Source organism: Brachyhypopomus gauderio, chromosome 7 (assembly GCF_052324685.1).
Source record: "Brachyhypopomus gauderio isolate BG-103 chromosome 7, BGAUD_0.2, whole genome shotgun sequence".
NCBI lineage: Eukaryota > Metazoa > Chordata > Actinopteri > Gymnotiformes > Hypopomidae > Brachyhypopomus > Brachyhypopomus gauderio.
Genome location: NC_135217.1, coordinates 19,692,172 through 19,709,704, shown reverse-complemented (window position 1 = coordinate 19,709,704; position 17,533 = coordinate 19,692,172). Strand labels below are relative to the sequence as shown.

General features: G+C 43.2%; 2 protein-coding genes across 3 annotated transcripts; both read left to right on the top strand.

Annotated features, from left to right (window-relative positions):
• The first annotated feature begins 198 nt into the window (after positions 1-198).
• Positions 199-4,575, top strand: gpsm3 (G protein signaling modulator 3). 2 transcript variants are annotated; one of them, XM_077012374.1, is made up of 5 exons: positions 199-691; positions 1,117-1,707; positions 2,110-2,359; positions 2,654-2,925; positions 3,192-4,575. In XM_077012374.1, exons 2-5 carry the CDS (start codon positions 1,165-1,167, stop codon positions 3,330-3,332), a joined length of 1,206 nt encoding a protein of 401 aa, XP_076868489.1. In that variant the 5' UTR covers positions 199-691; positions 1,117-1,164; the 3' UTR covers positions 3,333-4,575. The 2 variants fall into 2 exon arrangements, with proteins under 2 accessions (XP_076868489.1, XP_076868490.1); XM_077012375.1 differs by having other exon boundaries at positions 210-691; positions 2,110-2,266.
• Positions 4,576-13,969: 9,394 nt separating this feature from the next.
• Positions 13,970-17,482, top strand: LOC143519192 (uncharacterized). Its single transcript, XM_077012363.1, has 6 exons — positions 13,970-14,517; positions 14,597-14,725; positions 15,600-15,793; positions 15,903-16,050; positions 16,192-16,396; positions 16,834-17,482. The coding sequence occupies exons 1-6, from the start codon at positions 14,305-14,307 to the stop codon at positions 17,136-17,138; spliced, it is 1,194 nt and encodes a 397-aa protein (XP_076868478.1). The 5' UTR covers positions 13,970-14,304; the 3' UTR covers positions 17,139-17,482.
• Positions 17,483-17,533: the final 51 nt, after the last annotated feature.

The window sequence follows — 17,533 nt, the reverse complement described above, 5'->3', positions numbered from 1 at the left end:
CATGCTCATTTTTAGAATGTTTAATTTTAAGAATGTTGTTAATTATTATATTAATTCGCAGTTTTATCATATAATACGTTTCTACTTCTATTGCTGTTGTTATGCACGGTCTTAACAGAAGTTGCCTCTGTTTCACAGTGAACTTCTCTTTTTTTTGCTGTCAGACAACAGGAAGTCTGCAAAACCACACGTTGTGAGTGTGTGTTAAACAAGCAGGCAGCTAGTTTCAACATGCCACCGTTTCTAGCGAGTAGGCTGTGAAGTGTGAACAAACGCTGTGCAAATTAAAGCTTATATTTCATTTCCTTAGAGGAGCCGAGTAGCCTTATGTCAAGTCATATACAAAAGTCCCTTCAATTAGTGTTCCAATTTGTTTGCGTGGTGTCGTGGAATATCATGGTGATTCCATGAGTTTTTCTGAAACATTTGGGCCAAGTCATATAGGGGTGGGTCAGGGTTGAGAGAGGAACAGGAAGAGTTTCAGCATTTAGAGTGCAAAGCTGCTTCACACAACGTCAGTCTTCAGCTTTGTGATTAATTTGTTTTAATGAAAAGCCATTCTTTTAATGGCTGGTTTCCATTTGATATGAAGCAACTCTTTTGTGTTTGCTCAAGGAGGCCACGTCCATGAAGACCGTACATGAGTTACAGAATACAGGATCTTATTTCCACTTTTCAGATTCTGAAGAAGGTAAGTGGGCCTGAAAAACTCCCCTGTCTTTCGTTACATCAATTTAACTTACAAAAACCATACTTTTAAACTAATGTAATGTTTAGACATTAGCCACTAATTTCTCATTGTATGGTTTATTAATTTATGAGAATTATGATAGTGTTGTGCCATGGTCATGTGTTTGTTTATTTATTTATTTACTTTTACTGCTGTCAGCTTAATGTCAGGACGGAGAGGAGTTTCTGATGCTTCACAATGTAGCATGGAGTAAATAAAATGATTAAAATTTAAAACTTATGTGACTTCAGAGTTACTATTGCGCAACCTGGCAATGTGCTAAATAAGCACAAACCGAATTAAAAGCAAACACTCCCATTTGCATTGTAGTTCAAAAACAAGTGCATAGAACAGAGAAGAAGTCCATAAACGAATTTTTTCTCAAGGTTCCCACATCAGCTGGATGACCGAGGGACGCATCAGCGGCCACTGACATGGACTACGTGGAGGTCAAAGGTGAAAGCCCTGTGGGGGAGCAACTGGAGCCCCTTCTCATTCTTGAGGAGGGGGACAAGCCGGAGGAGTTCACAAACAAAGTCCAGGGAGTGCTGAGGATGAGGAAGGTCAGGGAAGACGCTGGCGACACGGACGGGAGCCTGAAGGGCGCCGCCGAGACAGAACCAGAATCAGAACCAGCAGACGGTGAGAGCACGTGCGGGGGTTCAGAAATGAACAAGGAGGAGGTGGGGGGGGCAGCCAGGCGGCAGGAGGAAGGGCCAGAGGACGGGGCCAAAGAGGAACAGGAGATGGAGGCCGTGGAGGGCCCTGCAGGACGGCTGCCCGAGGCCTCGGGGGTGACGGAGGCCCACACCGGAGCGGGGGCAGCCGTGTCGGAAAAGGCAGGTGAGGATGAGAAGGAGACCGGTCTGCAGACGGGCACCGCGGCTAAAGGACAGCCGTCCTTCCTTCCTGGCACACTGGCACCAGTCAAACTACGTTGCCGAGACCACCTCAAGCCCGAAGACCCTCTGCAAAAGGTAACGTTCATCAGATGAATCCAGTGTCCCACTGTGGCTGCCATCCACACCTCCAACTTCTCTGCACATTCCTTTGCACAAAAACGAACTCGATTCCTCAATCCTTTTATGATCTGGGCTAGGTGCCTCGGAGCAGAGAAATCTAATATGTGGAGCAGTGCATGACCAGCAGTGGGATTTTGTGATTTTGTTTGCTGTTATTTTGTGTTGCTTACATTCGCAGAAGTAGTACTATCTGTGTTATTAAAGTTGTATTATGATTTAGAGGGTTTACAGTTGGAATGTAAAATGCGCTTTACTTTAGACTTTTAGCCATCGACGGTTAGCAGGACAGGCCTTGTGTTTGCCACAGTAGTCATGTGAGTGGGATGGTTACAGCAGACAGATGTTGTGTGTCTTCAGGCCCACAGGATGTCCAACGACTTCCCCGACACGCTGTACGAGCTACTGTGCGCCCTGCAGGAAGGTCGGCGCCTCAACGACCAGCGCTGCTCCTTCCAGCTGCAGGGACGGAGGAGGTGCCACTCGGAGCCCGCCACCCCCCGCCACAGCCAGAAAGGTGCAGGTCCAGCCGTTCGCTCCCTCCCGCTGTGCACTGACAGGACCGTTTTGTCTGCGGGAGTAACGGAGGAGCTGCAGGAGTGGGTTACATGTAGGAGTCACACATCCAACACGCTATTATATGCGTTGACCTTTCAGAAGTTCAGTTCCACTTATTGTAGCCACTGTGAATGCTCTGGTAACGTAATAATGGCTTTAAAAAAATGTTCATTTTCAAATTTCTTTGTCCAAATGCCCATGGCTAGTTTCTATACTGTGATTTTGTTACACGGTTAATTGATACTGGTAACACTGTGGCTTGAATGCAAAACTTGAACTTTACGTTAACACGCCGTCCTTTGGTGCTTGTCCTTTGGTGCTTGTCCTCTCGTGCGACTCTGTGCAGTGGTGTTCTCCTCCATGACCTCTCTACAGAGGGAGGAGTTCTTCGAGCTGGTGGCCACCTCCCAGGGCCGTCGATTGGACGACCAGCGTGCTGAACTGCAGAACCCGCCCCCGGTGCTCTTGCCTCCAGAGTCCAGACGTCCTTCATTTGCCTTCAAGGCCAAGGGGAGGAAGAGCAGCTGCAAGGCCCAGGTTGCCCTCCAGGCGGCCCCCCAGGCTGCCCCCACGCCTCCACCCAAGGAGGAGCTCTATAACATGATCGTCGTCTCTCAGGTGCGCCCGCTAGCACCGCGTTTCCCAACACACTGACGCTACTTACCCAACTCGTCTCTTTCAAAATGTTTGTCTCGCAGTTTCCGAGACACTTTAGATGAGGAGTAAAAAAGAGAACATGCTTCAGTGTTCGATCACCGATTGCAGAACTTCAAAGACTGCAAGCGCTGTTGGAAACTTCTCTTTCTGTCTCTGAATATTTATTTATTCTTTCTCTCTTTTACACACACACACACACACACACACACACACACACACACACACAGGCACAGGGGCGTTTGGAGGAACAGCGCAGTGCAGCGCCGGGTCCCATGGACGATGAAGATTTCTTCTCGCTGTTGCTGAAGGTCCAGGGGGGGCGTTTGGATGAGCAGAGGACCGAGCTCCCCGTGGCACTGAAGTATTGACAGACTTGATTGTTAGCACATGGTTCTGGAGTGTAGAGGGGCACTATATCACTTACATGTGTCTGAAATAGTTTGGTTATTTCATTTCTAAGGACTTAGTTCTTTGTTTTGAGCTCATTTTGGGAAAAAAAAGAACATTGGGGTTTGTTGATACTTAGAGAATATTTCTTTTTATACATAGGAAAATCTTGTAGTGTTACAAATGTATTTTAAAATGGCATTTCTATGGGCACATTGTTGAACGAGATACAAAGCGTGTTGCAGGGGCAGTGACTTCACATTGGTGCCCTGAGGGCCTGACAGGGGCTGATGTGGGAGGACGCCCCCTAGTGGTGCACTGTGGGGAGGGTCTGGGAGAGCTGGAAGAAGACACCTCAGCTTCTTTGAGTGCAGTGTTGGAACAGTGCAGATATCTGAGTTAGCAGCACTTATGCAGGAGTAGAGGGCGATATATTTAGTTGGGCGTCTGTTATCTGAACTGTGAGCTGCTGACGCACACATTATAACAGGAAATACAGGGGCTGTGAGTCTGTAATGGTTTCTTTTTTTGGCATCATGCATGTTGCTGTCAAAGTGGATCAATGTTGATAATGGTCACAAGCCAAAGCAGCCAGAGTTGCGGTGTGTGCAGCCATGCTTGCGTATGCCAGGGTGCACTGCTTGCGCTCTGGGGCCTGCCTGCACTTCCTGCCGTGGGGGGCACAAGATGGATTTACCAGGTCACACTTTACCCACGTCTGCAGTTTACGTCACAGAAAGTCTGCCCACAGAACATCCCTATCAAAGACATGTGTACGCACTAATGTGGAATCGACTACATTCGGACATGCTGATACAAGGGAACTCTACTGAGAAGACGCAGGCCAAACATAGAATTTATTCCAAACCACTTCCTCCAAAAGTCAGTTTTTTAAATATTTTAATGTAAAGCTGAGTGTCAAACTTGGGATTTGTGTGATGTGTTTCTGTTTCTGCTGATTTCTACCGATGCATAGTAGGCTATGGCTTAAGGATCTCAAAACCCTGGTAAATGTAATTGGGAACGGTCTGGTAAGCAGTCTTTGGTACAGAAAACCTGCACTACTAAACAGTGTTGCCAAGTTTGATGGGCTGTGCTTGCATGACACACGTCACATCTCCATTTACTCTAACTTACTCTGCTGCAGTATTTAAAAACAAACAATTTTTATTTCACTATTTTAATGTAACAAGAGGGTATAAATAAAAAATACTTACAAATATATTTTATTGGTTGTTGATGTCATTACATGTCAATTATGCAAAATTGATTTACCATATGCAAGCACTTAACAGTAAATCTCATATTATCAATTACCCAATTCAAACCCATAAATGCTCATGTTAAAAATCTGTTTACCTATAAATGCTCGTGTAGAAATCACAATTCACCCACAAATGCTAATGTAAAACTCACAGTTCACCCATAAATGCTAATGTCAAACTCACAGTTCAACCATAAATGCTAATGTAGCCTCTGAATAACAGCCAGGGCATTCGGCACAACAGTAACAGTTAGCATTGGGGTAATAGAGGCATGTTAATTTTCTACAGTTCTTTTTATTTTTAGCAATAGATAGTTTGAGGGGATGTTAGATCTATTTGTAAGCCCGCTTAGTCGTGCCCTTTAATCACAATATATTTAGTTCGTACAAAAGCAAAGTAGTGAAAAAACACATTGTCATCCTTCCCACGTGTTTGGCTTTAACATCTGTACTGATGTCTAACAAATGTGCGCTACAGTATCTGATGTATACCCCAAATAAACGCTAGATGGCAACAGAAACTAACTTGAGAAACTCCGGTGGTCTTGTTCGTTCTCTTTCTCTTTGCTGAATACCGAACAACACTACACGAGAGTTTTCATATATCACACGGCATGTAAGACCTTAAATTAACTTCGTAAACTTCGTACAAAATCAAATAAAGAAAGTATTCCAAAGGTCACAATACATTTTCATTCCCTTCACAATGTCCTGCGATGTTCCTGAGCACAGATCTGTTCTCCTTAAAGAGTGCTGTCCCTTCATATGCTGTGCTGGGCTGCAGGAGCGTTTAATCTGCAGGTGAAGGCTGCAGCATCTTACATCAGAGACCAAACTGTAATGTGGCTGCAGCACCATGAGTGTGTGAGACACACAGGCCCCACTGCAGGCGTGTAGCTCAGGGTATAGACCCCACATGGCAGCTGCAATGGTGGTTTCAGCCTTGCAAAGATCAGCCTGAACACTAGTGCTGTAACACAACACAGCTCTTTATTTATTTATTTATTTATTTATTTATTTATTTTCCCACCAAGAGACTTTTGAGGAGGAGTGTATAGTATGGTAGCTAATGTCTGCTGATGACATGAGCAATTATCATGGTTATTCCTGGTTCACATGAGTGGGTCCCAAGGGGATGACACTTCGATGACTGTATGTATGCTGTAAATGATGTGTGAATGAAACATTTGTGTATTGTCATTAGGCTGAAAAATGTTCATCACAGATGTTTCATTACTGCAAATAGAGAAACTAACATATCACACATTATATACCTTATATTATATAATAGTAATAATAGTAATAATAGTAATAATAATAATAAAGTGACTGTGTGTGTAAGAGCCCATGGGGCAGTTCTCCTGGATTGTGTTCAGCTTTTGACCTTGGGTGCTTCTATGTGACCTTCAAAGGTCTCCTGGGAACTCATGGATTTATTACACGTCCACCCCAGAGCCAAGGTTCTTCCTTCTTTCCTCTCGAGTGAGCATTACAGAGGAGCGTCAGTAAATTACATCTCCATTGCCACCGGGATGTGTTTATTAGCCTTCCCACCTCATTGGTACTCGTTTTCACTGTTAAAAAACACACACACAACTTGAACATCCGAGAATGAGTAGCTCAGAAACCACTTCGATCTGATTGTCCCTGTAACAATGAATCCTCTAACTGTGCTGAACAATGAAAGTGAAGCATTTTGTTTTCGACCTGCGTACAGACATGTTAGAGCCCTTCTGTGTCTTACTGACATGTAACCAAAGGTAAAAGGTTTCACTGCTTGTCTGCAGAAGACTGCAGACTTTCCGTAACCTCTTTTAAGAAGTAGTTGAATCATTTTCCAATAGCTAAATCATTAAAGCACTGAGCTACTTGATTGTGCTGCATCGATCTGAACATAGTGAGCTGATTAAAGAGAGTTCATGGCACAGACAGGAAGCTGTTCTCCACTGCTGGTCCACTGTACCTGTAGGGCAGGACATGCATCTTTACCTGGGATGGTGAAAATGGATCACAAATGAAATCCAATATAACAATACTGAATGATTTGAATCAAATGGGCAAAGAATCTGTCAACTGACCTGGGTTCATTCCAAGCCTTTAAAATGAATTCTATACATAGACTTACTTGGCACTAAAGGAGGCAGTAATCCGAACGTGGGATCTTTTATGTTGTATCATCATTTTGGAACAACTTCGTGATAAAAGCCTTATTCCACAGTGCCATGCAACACAACACTTCAAGTTTACTTCTAGCCAGACATGCTGTCCTCACATATCCTACATACCCAATATGGACAATATTGGTTTAATGCCCTCTGGGTTCAATAAAAGAAATATATTTATATTTTAGTATGTATACTTCATACTGTAACCTACAATTTCTCAAAGGGGGCAATCAAAATGTATTCCCCACATGGCTGAACATACTTGTGGTATAAATATGAGGCTTTGGAAATCTTAGCTTGTAGGTTAATGATATCAACAATTAAAATGAACAAGATTATGGATGCTTTGCTTACACTTTAATTAAAGAATATGTCTACTTAATTACTATAGCTATCTGCAAGGTTTTATGTTAATTTGGCTTTATACTGTGAGCCTGGAGCCCTGATGGACTACCCTCTCTTCATTACTTAGATATAAATCTATAATCATTAATAACATGCTGGGACGTCTAGAAGCGGTGTCTCTTATTTACTTATTGACTTTTCAACATATAGTGTTCATAAGACGCCAGCCCACAATCTTGAATATCTCACTAATGCGGACAGATAGTTCTAATGGCACATAGGTACACGGTCTCAACCTCTTCAATCATTTGCTTTATACTGTTGAAATACAGGTTCAATTTCCAATAACTTATGGTGAAAACACCTTTGGTAAGGAGGACTTAAAAGGCTAAAACTGAGTGAGAGCCAAGCAATTAGAGGAGTGTCAGATGAAATGATACTAGAAGGAGGATGGGTGGGCCCTGTGGCTCTGATCTGAAATTAGTCTTGATCAAGCAGCTGTCTTTATTATTGGAACTCATTGAAAGTGTCAGATGTATTTGCATATAAATGGTGTCCCTGGCCTGCAGGGATGGCAGAGTGTTAGCAAAGCCAGCCTGACTACATCTCTGTTGTACAGGTTAGCAGCTTGGGCCTTTGTGAAATGCCTCATTGCTCTGCTTGAGTCTGGGTGTCAGATATTCATTCTGATGACTCCTAGAGCAGGACAGCAGAATGTCTTTTTTTTTCTTTTTTTTATTTTTATTTTTTTTTGGGGGGGGGGGGGGGGGGGGGGTGAAAGGTGCAAGTGTGCAAGTCTCATAGCATTTTGGTGATGTTTCCAGTGACGTGCCCGGTCTGATTCTGACTGATTCTCACAAATGTGGCTTTTGTCCCATCCATGCTCACGTCTGTGCTCAACCAATCACATGGGGGGGGATGGGGGGGGCACATGCGTGATGCACAGGATGTTGTAGACGTAAGCACGGTATTACCAGTGGATTGACATAAAGTACGTCAGAGTGGTGGTTATAGGGAACTCTAAAGCAGATCTATACCGGGTGCTTATAGGGAACTCAGGGATCAAATCACAGAAACACACCACACCACAAAGATGTTGCACGTTTAACTGAAGACAGTTTCCACAACCTTGCTACTGGCAAAAAAATAACATTTTCACCCCCCCCCCCCCCCCCCCCCCCCCCCCCCCCCAAATTCAGCTAAGCATGAGTGCTCGCCAAGCAGATGTCAGAAATGCAAGAGTTGTTTCCTGTTCTGCACCCGGCTTTCCTCACAGTTCGCTAGCATGCTGGAGATTTTAGGGCCTGACAGATCTCACAAACACCAGACCCCTTCTATCTGTTCTCTCATCAGTCATGTCACTGGAGTCACTGCAAGTATCAGCCTGTTCTCTCCGCGAGACTGTGATTTCACAGCCGAGAGGCAGTTTCCAGCATTTAAACGCAGAGAGCACACGCCCTGCCCTTACTGCAGAGATACTGGAGACACCATGTCCGTACTGCAGAGACACAGGAGAAACTCTGTCCCTACTGCAGAGAATGAGGAGACGCCCTGTCTCTTCTGCAGAGGCACTGTACTGCTACGCAGCAGTAATAATGATTAAGATGTTTATGGGTTCATTGTAATGGAACATTGGTTAGTTAATGATGATCACTGATTTTACGGTTCAGTTAAAGCATAGTGCCCAGAGCATTTAACTGTGGAGATCTGTCTGAAATCGGAAAGCAGAAACGAAGAACCTATGTTCTTCGTTTCTATGAACCTTCTTTTTTCCCTTTATACCCGCTCTCTGGGTGAGTCAATATCTGCACATGGCTTCTCTTATCACTGTTATGCGGATGACACCCAGCTCTTCTTTTCCTTCCCACCCTCTGACACACAGGTTTCAGCTCGAATCTCTGCATGTCTGAAAGACATTGCCTCTTGGATGGCAGCTCACCACCTAAAGCTTAACCCAAGCAAGACGGAGATGCTGTACATCCCTGCAAGAGCCAGTCCTCATCGTGATCTTTCTATCTCATTCGAGAACACCGTGATCACTCCATCCATGGAAGCGCGTAGCCTTGGTGTAGTTGTCGACAATCAGCTCTCCTTCACGGCTCACGTTGCTAACACAACACGATCATGCAGATTCGCCCTTCACAACATTCGGAGGATTCGGCCATTTCTCTCTAGGGAGGCCACTCAGGTCCTTGTCCAGTCCCTTGTTATCTCAAGACTGTACTACTGCAACTCCCTACTGGCTGGTCTTCCTATGCATGCCATCAAACCCCTGCAACTGATCCAGAACGCTGCAGCTCGGCTGGTCTTCAACCTTCCCAAGTTCAGCCATGTCACTCCCTTGCTGTCCTCCCTCCACTGGCTTCCGGTAGCTGCCCACATCAAATATAAAACCCTGGTGCTGGCCTACAAAGCAAAGAATGGTCCAGCTCCTCCTTACTTGATGGCCATGGTAAAACCCAGATGCATACCTAGAGCCCTCCGCGCCTCAAGTATGTCTCGTCTTGACCCTCCATCATCCAGGACACATGGGAGACAAGCATCCAGACTTTTCTCTGTCCTGGCTCCAAGGTGGTGGAATGAACTTCCCTTGTGTGTCCGAACATCGGAGTCACTTGCTGTCTTCAGACGCCGACTGAAGACCCACCTCTTTCAAGTGCACTTTGCATAATTATGCTTTGTCTATTGTACTTTATCGTCTCTTTCCTCAGGTATTGTGCATAATTGGGTTATAGGAATTGTTTACTGTCTTTTTCCTCAGGGGATGTGTATATTCAGGTATAATTGTTAGGTATCATTTGACTTTCGTCTAGTGGTTTTTCCAGCTTAGAGTACCTTGTGTTCAGGACTATCTATTCTACCTTGGAGATTCCAAGCAACTACATAGCACTTTTGTAAGTCGCTCTGGATAAGAGCGTCTGCTAAATGCCATAAATGTAAATGTAAATGTAAATGTATGTAAACAACAAACAAACAATTGGTTTATTTAAAGTAATCTGTCTAAATGGCCATGCATTCTTTTCTAGAGGACACTTTTAGAATGCCCATTGTGTAAAAGTATGCTGTTGCGTATCTCAATTAAGTCTTTATTAAAACATAATTTCAACCCATCAATAATGGGAAGACAACCACAAAATTATGGCGATACACTATATAACAGCAAGTTTAATTTGCATTTAAACATTGTTTTAGTACATTTTAACATGACATTTCTCTTGTTGTCAGTAACTGTGTTTTTCACTGAACAAGAATCCTCTCCAGCTATGTGAATACGGCTGAATTTTTAAACCGATGTGTGTGTATGCATTTGTGTGTGTTTGTGTGTGTATCTGCTGCTGAGTATCACAGCGAAACTTCATCTTTGTCATGCTGAATCAGAACCGACCTGCGAAAATGAAAAAAGCTGAGAGTGGTGGAAACACTCCTCCTCTCCACCTCCTCTCCTCCTCCCCACCTTCTCTCCTCCTCTCCACCTTCTCTCCTCCTCTCCACCTCCACTCCTCCTCTCCACCTCCTCTCCTCCTCTCCACCTCCTCTCCTCCTCTCCACCTTCTCTCCTCCTCTCCACCTCCTCTCCTCCTCTCCACCTTCTCTCCTCCTCTCCACCTCCTCTCCTCCTCTCCACCTCCTCTCCTCCTCTCCACCTTCTCTCCTCCTCTCCACCTCCTCTCCTCCTCTCCACCTTCTCTCCTCCTCTCCACCTCCTCTCCTCCTCTCCACCTCCTCTCCTCCTCCCCACCTTCTCTCCTCCTCTCCACCTTCTCTCCTCCTCTCCACCTCCACTCCTCCTCTCCACCTCCTCTCCTCCTCTCCACCTCCTCTCCTCCTCTCCACCTCCTCTCCTCCTCTCCACCTTCTCTCCTCCTCTCCACCTCCTCTCCTCCTCTCCACCTCTCCACCTCCTCTCTTCCTCTCCACCTTCTCTCCACCTCCTCTCCTCCTCTCCACCTCCTCTCCTCCTCTCCACCTTCTCTCCTCCTCTCCACCTCCTCTCCTCCTCTCCACCTCTCCACCTCCTCTCCTCCTCTCCACCTTCTCTCCACCTCCTCTCCTCCTCTCCACCTCCCGCTGCTCACACACAGAGTCAGGCAGACACAAGGACCTGTTTGAGATAGTGGGCCAACGTTTCTTCTCGCTCCCAAGTGTAAGGACTGGAAACACATCCACAAGAAACAGGAATACTCAAAAGCATCATTAAATTTCCCATAACATAAACAATTCTGTGGTGTGTGGGTTCTGTGAATATGTATGCACTTTAATTTTATATTATCATATTACTCTTTATAGTATTGGTTTGGACTGACATAGATTGTTGATGTTTACAGGGCTCACTTGAGCATTTACTTTGAGGTAGTAACGCAACCATGTATAAATAAGTAATAGATAATCAAACAACCAAATGAACAAAGCTTCAACCCACGAGCCACCCGTGCAGCGCAGGTTTGATCCTTCAGCTTTTGTTTCAGCATTCTTCTGCTGTCTGGCCATGTGTCAGGTCACGCCTCATACACACCTGGTTAATAGGCCCGCAGGAGCCCAGGGTTCTGACTGAGCCCGCTGTCATGTGATTGATCCCATCAAACTGGTAGAAGGTTGTATACTTTTATTATAGTGGAAAGCCACACGGGTGTATTTATAGCAGTGCTGCAGTCAATACAATTCAATTTTCACAGAGGGGCGCAAGAAGGAATGAAAGAACTGTAACGAAGTGTTTAACTGCAGCTGAGGATCGATCCCTAAAATACATGACAAACTCCACCGTTACTGTCTGTAATCTCAGGTATAGTCAGACATGCCGGCGTACGTATGTAGCTTGTACGTCATTCAAATTCCTGCTAGTAAACAGCTGTTTGTTTATGTTATTTGCATTTGAAGAGGAACATGTCCGGAGGCGAAGAACAAGAGAACTGCAAAGCACTGCTTCAGATAAAACCCGGCTCATCTTCCCAGTGCACACATAAAAATAATTCCAATCCCAGTAAAGATGCGTTAATGATCTGTGAAAACTGCTCGGGTTGTTGGGGGAATTTAAATGACCCACCGTCAGCCCCTGTGTCCCAAAGGGAAACTTCAGCCTTAATTGAAGATGAAGGAGAACTGTTGGAGGCTGGCTCTCCACCTAACGACATCCACATGCTGGTTTCCCCATTCCCCCTGTGTCACCACTATCCTATTAGCCATTTCAAAGAAAACAAAGTGGCCTCTCTCACCATAGACCCAGTAACCTCACTCGGGCAAAATGGCTCACAGCAGATGTCCATGCTTGGTTGTGGATGACTACAGACAATCTGCTTTTCACAGGCTCTATTATTCATGCCAGAAATGAATTCGGACTCTAAAAATGGCATTGTGCTAAAAATAATTTCTATATGTGATACAGTTGCCCTCTCATTGCGACGACTCTCCCAAACACTCAGTCTACAGTGCGTCATCGCCACATTTTCAGACATAGAACTTCACTTCCGTGGCAGACACATCTCCAGGGGGTAGTGGAGCCCTTGTTGATGTTCCTTTCCCAGCAATCCCAGACTTGTCAGACCAAGTCACGAGTCTGATGGAGAACTAAGCTATGGGAAGTTACCTCTTCACCTGGTGACAGATGTCCTGGATCTGGGTTAGGTATGGCCACTCCACAGCCCGGCTACTGCAGGACTGATGCTGTCTGCTTGCTACCGTGGCTCTCTCTTTCACTCCGCCTCTAACTGACAGATTGATTCCATCTCTTACATTAAACCAAAGTTGATCTCAACCATAAAAACGGGCCATTGAATTTGGGAGCTTAGAATGGCAGCTAGGGGCTTAGTACATCTGACAAAGCCTGAAAGTTTGGAGATTTTACAAAGCAAAGAAATTAAATAGCAGTAAATCCTTCTCCTAATGCCCTGTAGCATTATGTCTGCGTGGATTTACATGACTGAGAAAATCACAGTGGGGTAAGAGAATGTCATTCTGACATTAAAGCTGCCACAAAGTAATGAAGCTTTCAGAAAGGCAGAATAAAGGGACAGACGACCTTTTCTTGACTCTAACACAAAATGAAAAGCAAATTTTAATCTGTGTGAATTGGTTTAAACTTTAAATGTTTCTTTTTTCAGACTGAAAATTCCACAGGCTCTTGAAGCACATTCTTCAGTGATTCTGAAGAAAGCACTGAGGAACTGAAGATGCATTAATGCCACTTCTTGATAATCAAGCTCGTGAACTTGTGGCCGAAGGCTCTGCAGCTTCTGAAACATGGCTTCAAATACCAACCCCCTCCTTCTGCCCCCCCCTCCCCTCCCCCATGCGCGCGCACACACACACACACACACACACACACACACACACACACACACACACACACACACACACACACAGTCAGGTCTGCTCTCAACTCTCAGCAGCTGCAAAAACAATTTAAAAACTGCAGCAGCCTGTTGAAAATTTTTATTTGGCTCGTGTACACTAATTTCTAAGCCCCCCCCCCCCCCCCCCCCATCTCTTAAAAGCAAAGGTAATATTAAACTATCCATCAAATTAATTTTTCAGGTCACACTTTGTTATAGCATGATTAATGTCAGATCTGTCTAAACTGACATTGCCATAATTATCCTTATAGAATCCAAAGTCATACTGATAAGAGTGATTTTTTCGTGCATGTTTTAGATGCAGTTTATCATCAAATGAATCATGTTGTAAAGGTTGGAGTATTTAGGTCTTACAGCTGATATATTCACAGACAAAATAAGTAAAATCCATTTTGCAAAACTGCAGCGTAGACTAACATCCTAAGTGCAAACAACACTGCAGGCTTCCTTACAATCCGTGTATCATTCGTTCATTTGATATTCAACTGAAAATCAAAATCGGAAAAACAAAAAAACAGTTCATTATTTTGTTTTTCGTTTTGAATATAAAAACAAAAAAACAAATTAGGCTTGTATTTTTATGTTTTTTATCTGATGGTCCAAACAAAAATAGCACAATTAAAAAAAACAGGTTCGGAGCCGGAGCCGAACTTGATTTTGATTTTTTTAACTTGACCCATTTGTGTGCGCCGGAAGTTACTGATTTGTTTATTTTATTCTTCGCGGGCTTTGTTTGCGCGGGAGTGCACTGCAGTGTAACTTGGTCTACTACTTGTACAGTGTTACTTGTTCTGATTGTAGCCTCGACATTGTCTATATTGGTATAGACAACATGACCGGACTGGAACCACATTCTAGATTAATTAAAGATTTATTTGAAAGTGGTCAGACGCATGCAGAAATTTCGTGCACGTTGCAGCAAATGGGTATCCAGCGATGTTCTGCAATGAGCGTTAGAAGATTCTGTGTTGAACACGACCTTAAACGAAAAAGGCATGTATCGGACACAGAATTGGGGAGGGCCGTACTTGGATCAATATATGAGGTGCGTTTCATTTAGGCTTTCACCTTATGTCCTGCCTTTCTCTCAAAAACCTTGGTGAAATCTAAATTTTTCTTAACAGACTGGTCCATCCTATGGCCGCAAGTTCATGACCGGCTATCTGTCATCAATGGGGGTGCGTGCAGGAGAATGTCGAGTTGGAAAAATCCTAAGAGAGATTCATCAGCCATACCATGAACTACGACGTCAGGTAGCTAGTTTTAGCCTATGCTAGGAACTCAGTATAGTAAGTATATTGACTCTGAATATTATCGGATTACATATAAGAAGTCACTGAATTCTGTTAGTTACAGTAAAAGTAGATTACTTTTGTGTCTTGATTACTAAGACGTGCGAATGTCAGCTTCTGCATTGATTCAGCTGTCATGTCTATGCAAATTAGCCATGTGGTTTTGTACTGATACTTGGGGCGCTTCGCTTTAAATTGATGAGGCATGTGTAGTGTCTCCTCTCCTGGATTCACTCTAGTTTTCTCCTCTTCTCGTGCTGTTTACTTTAATTCTCCACCTCTGTTCACAAACATTTGTTCACCTGTACTCCGTTGTGTCTGCAGCGTAGTTGTTTTAAATGTCATACAAACACTGTGTGACAATATATTTTTCAAGATTCACTTGTTCCTTTCATCTTGGGCTAACCCTGCCCCTTAAGAAAATAACCTCTGATAAATCTTTTTTATGTTTTGAGGGCCAAAAAGTACAGTATTCTGATAATATGGTGTTATGCTCTGACATAAGGAAAACTTGGGAACCACTGGTGAACAACCCCAATTAAACCCCTGTGTAAAATGTAAATTAAAGAATTTGGGATGGGAGAACTGAAGGCTGGAAAAGTTAATGGTACTAATAGAACACACACCTAACATGTTTTATTGTGAGTACATCTATGAGATGTGAATCATTTTTTTCGTTGTTTTTTTTTTTTTTTTACATTTATTTACCTTTCATTCAACAAAATTGGGGTTGAACATCATAATTCCCTTGTTTTAAAAATGTTATGTGAATATTGTGGTGTAGTGTGACAAAAATGGGAGCCTGCATTAATCATAATATTTACATTTTCTTTAGGGTGCTCGTAACCTAAATCCAGTTCCTTATCACGCTGAGTATATGGGTCACAAACTTCACCTTGATCAAAATGAGAAGCTTGTAATGTTTGGAGTGACACATGTTTTGGCAGTTGATGGCTACAGCAGCAAAATTGTTGGTAATGCCACCATGCCAGTGAAAAACAACCTTGTGATTTATGAGGAAGTTTACAGGTGAATCCAATCACACCCAGTGTTATTCTCATAATTGGTTAATTGATTTCAACACATCTTCCTTACTTAATCAGTTCAGTGCAACCATATGCACATTATTTTACTTTAGATCTGCAGTTGTCAAGTACGGGATGTGGGATCAGCTCAGAGTTGATCATGGCAGGGAGTTCTTCATGTGCCTGTACATGCAAGAAATGCTGTCAGGACACAGACACAACCTCAGCAGGCCACCATATCTCCAAACAACATCATCAAGGGTAAAGGTTTTGTGCTACTGACCAACAGTATAACTGATATAATCAAAAATGACAGACTGATTCTGACAATGTTTTTCCTTAGAATAAGAACTGAAAGCATTTAAACAGTAACTGTGGTATTTGTATGTTTGTCATTAATAGAATCTTCGAGTGGAAAGGCTATGGCCTGAAGTTAACTGTCGAGTGAACTATCCACTGAAACAGGCCCTGGTACACATGCTGGACCAAGAAGTCATCAGTATGGAAGACAGTGTAACTAAATTCTGCATTTCAAACCTGACATGCCAAGTAAGCCAAATTGGATTATGCAGAGTGGTGCAGTCATGGAATGCACACAGAATCCCAGGTATGCTAAACAATATGCTCCAACAATGATAAAGTAGATACATTGATAAACTTACTTCTACTTAGAAATTCAACAAAATATGTAATTTGACCTAAAGGCTATTCCACAAAGCAAGCTTATAAAAGGCACACTTATTTGAGTAAGCCTCCCTTACATTAGCCAAAGAGTATGCCTATGACATCATATGGTTTGTCCAATAGTAGTGAATGAGCCAAGACTAAATGTTTCCAGGTATGGAGCAAGTCCAAATGTATATAAGTGTAAACTTTCTTTCATGGTACCACATTTGGGCAAACTTAGCCTGGCTTGTCAAAAAAAAAAAACACACTGTTTGCTTGCTTACTACCCCCTGGCCATTGCAAACTTATTAGCATAACTGTACAACATAAACAGCATTGATTGATGCATTATTTGTTAATACATTTTCTTATTTTTAGTTCGTGGGATACCCAATGAACTTGCTGCAGATGGCTGTCCAGCTAAAATTTCTCCAGAGTTGCTCCCCACCTCGAATGTTGTCGCAAGCATGTATGAACAAGAGTTTGGTTCCTCGCTGACTAGGGTGCCTGTTTTTGGAAATGACCCATTTTCATCTGAGGAAGATAGGTGTCGCGCAGAACTGGACTTTGCAGAGAATTACCCTGACATCTCTCTTCTTCTTAATCATGTAGTAAACAATGACTATACTCCCTTCCAGGATGCCGTGTTGCACCTCTTGAATGTATCCCAAAGATATGCCTGAGAAAAACAACAACTTTGTGTGTATAAAGGAGTAGCCTAAAAGAACCACTCAGCCTGAATACCTGCTGGAGTATTCTCATTTTCATTATCGCTGACTTCTGTCAAAAGGGTGTCCTGCGACCTTTGACTCACCCTGTATATTGATCTTAAACAGTCTGTTTAATAACTTGACAAAAACTTTTATTGCTTTAAAATGTCAAAAGCACAAGTATTGTATCAGTGTTCCAAACTGTTATTTTAATGCTACATTCTGAAAAAAACATTGCATAAAGTCGCACATTTTGCTTGTAAATTTTCAAAGCATTGAACCCTGAGTAAACAAAATAAAGATTGCACAGCCTTGAACCCTGAGTATTATACAAAGTCAATCTAACACCATATTTAAAAAATAAACAC

Excerpts from the sequence above, each read along its gene's own strand:
- gpsm3 (XM_077012374.1), top strand. The coding sequence starts at position 1,165 with ATGGACTACGTGGAGGTCAAAGGTGAAAGCCCTGTGGGGGAGCAACTG. Across the intron at positions 2,360-2,653 it reads GCTGCAGGAGTGGGTTACAT|TGGTGTTCTCCTCCATGACC; the intron begins GTAGGAGTCACA and ends GACTCTGTGCAG. Across the intron at positions 2,926-3,191 it reads ACATGATCGTCGTCTCTCAG|GCACAGGGGCGTTTGGAGGA; the intron begins GTGCGCCCGCTA and ends ACACACACACAG.
- LOC143519192 (XM_077012363.1), top strand. The coding sequence starts at position 14,305 with ATGACCGGACTGGAACCACATTCTAGATTAATTAAAGATTTATTTGAA. Across the intron at positions 14,518-14,596 it reads TACTTGGATCAATATATGAG|ACTGGTCCATCCTATGGCCG; the intron begins GTGCGTTTCATT and ends TTTTCTTAACAG. Across the intron at positions 15,794-15,902 it reads ATTTATGAGGAAGTTTACAG|ATCTGCAGTTGTCAAGTACG; the intron begins GTGAATCCAATC and ends ATTTTACTTTAG.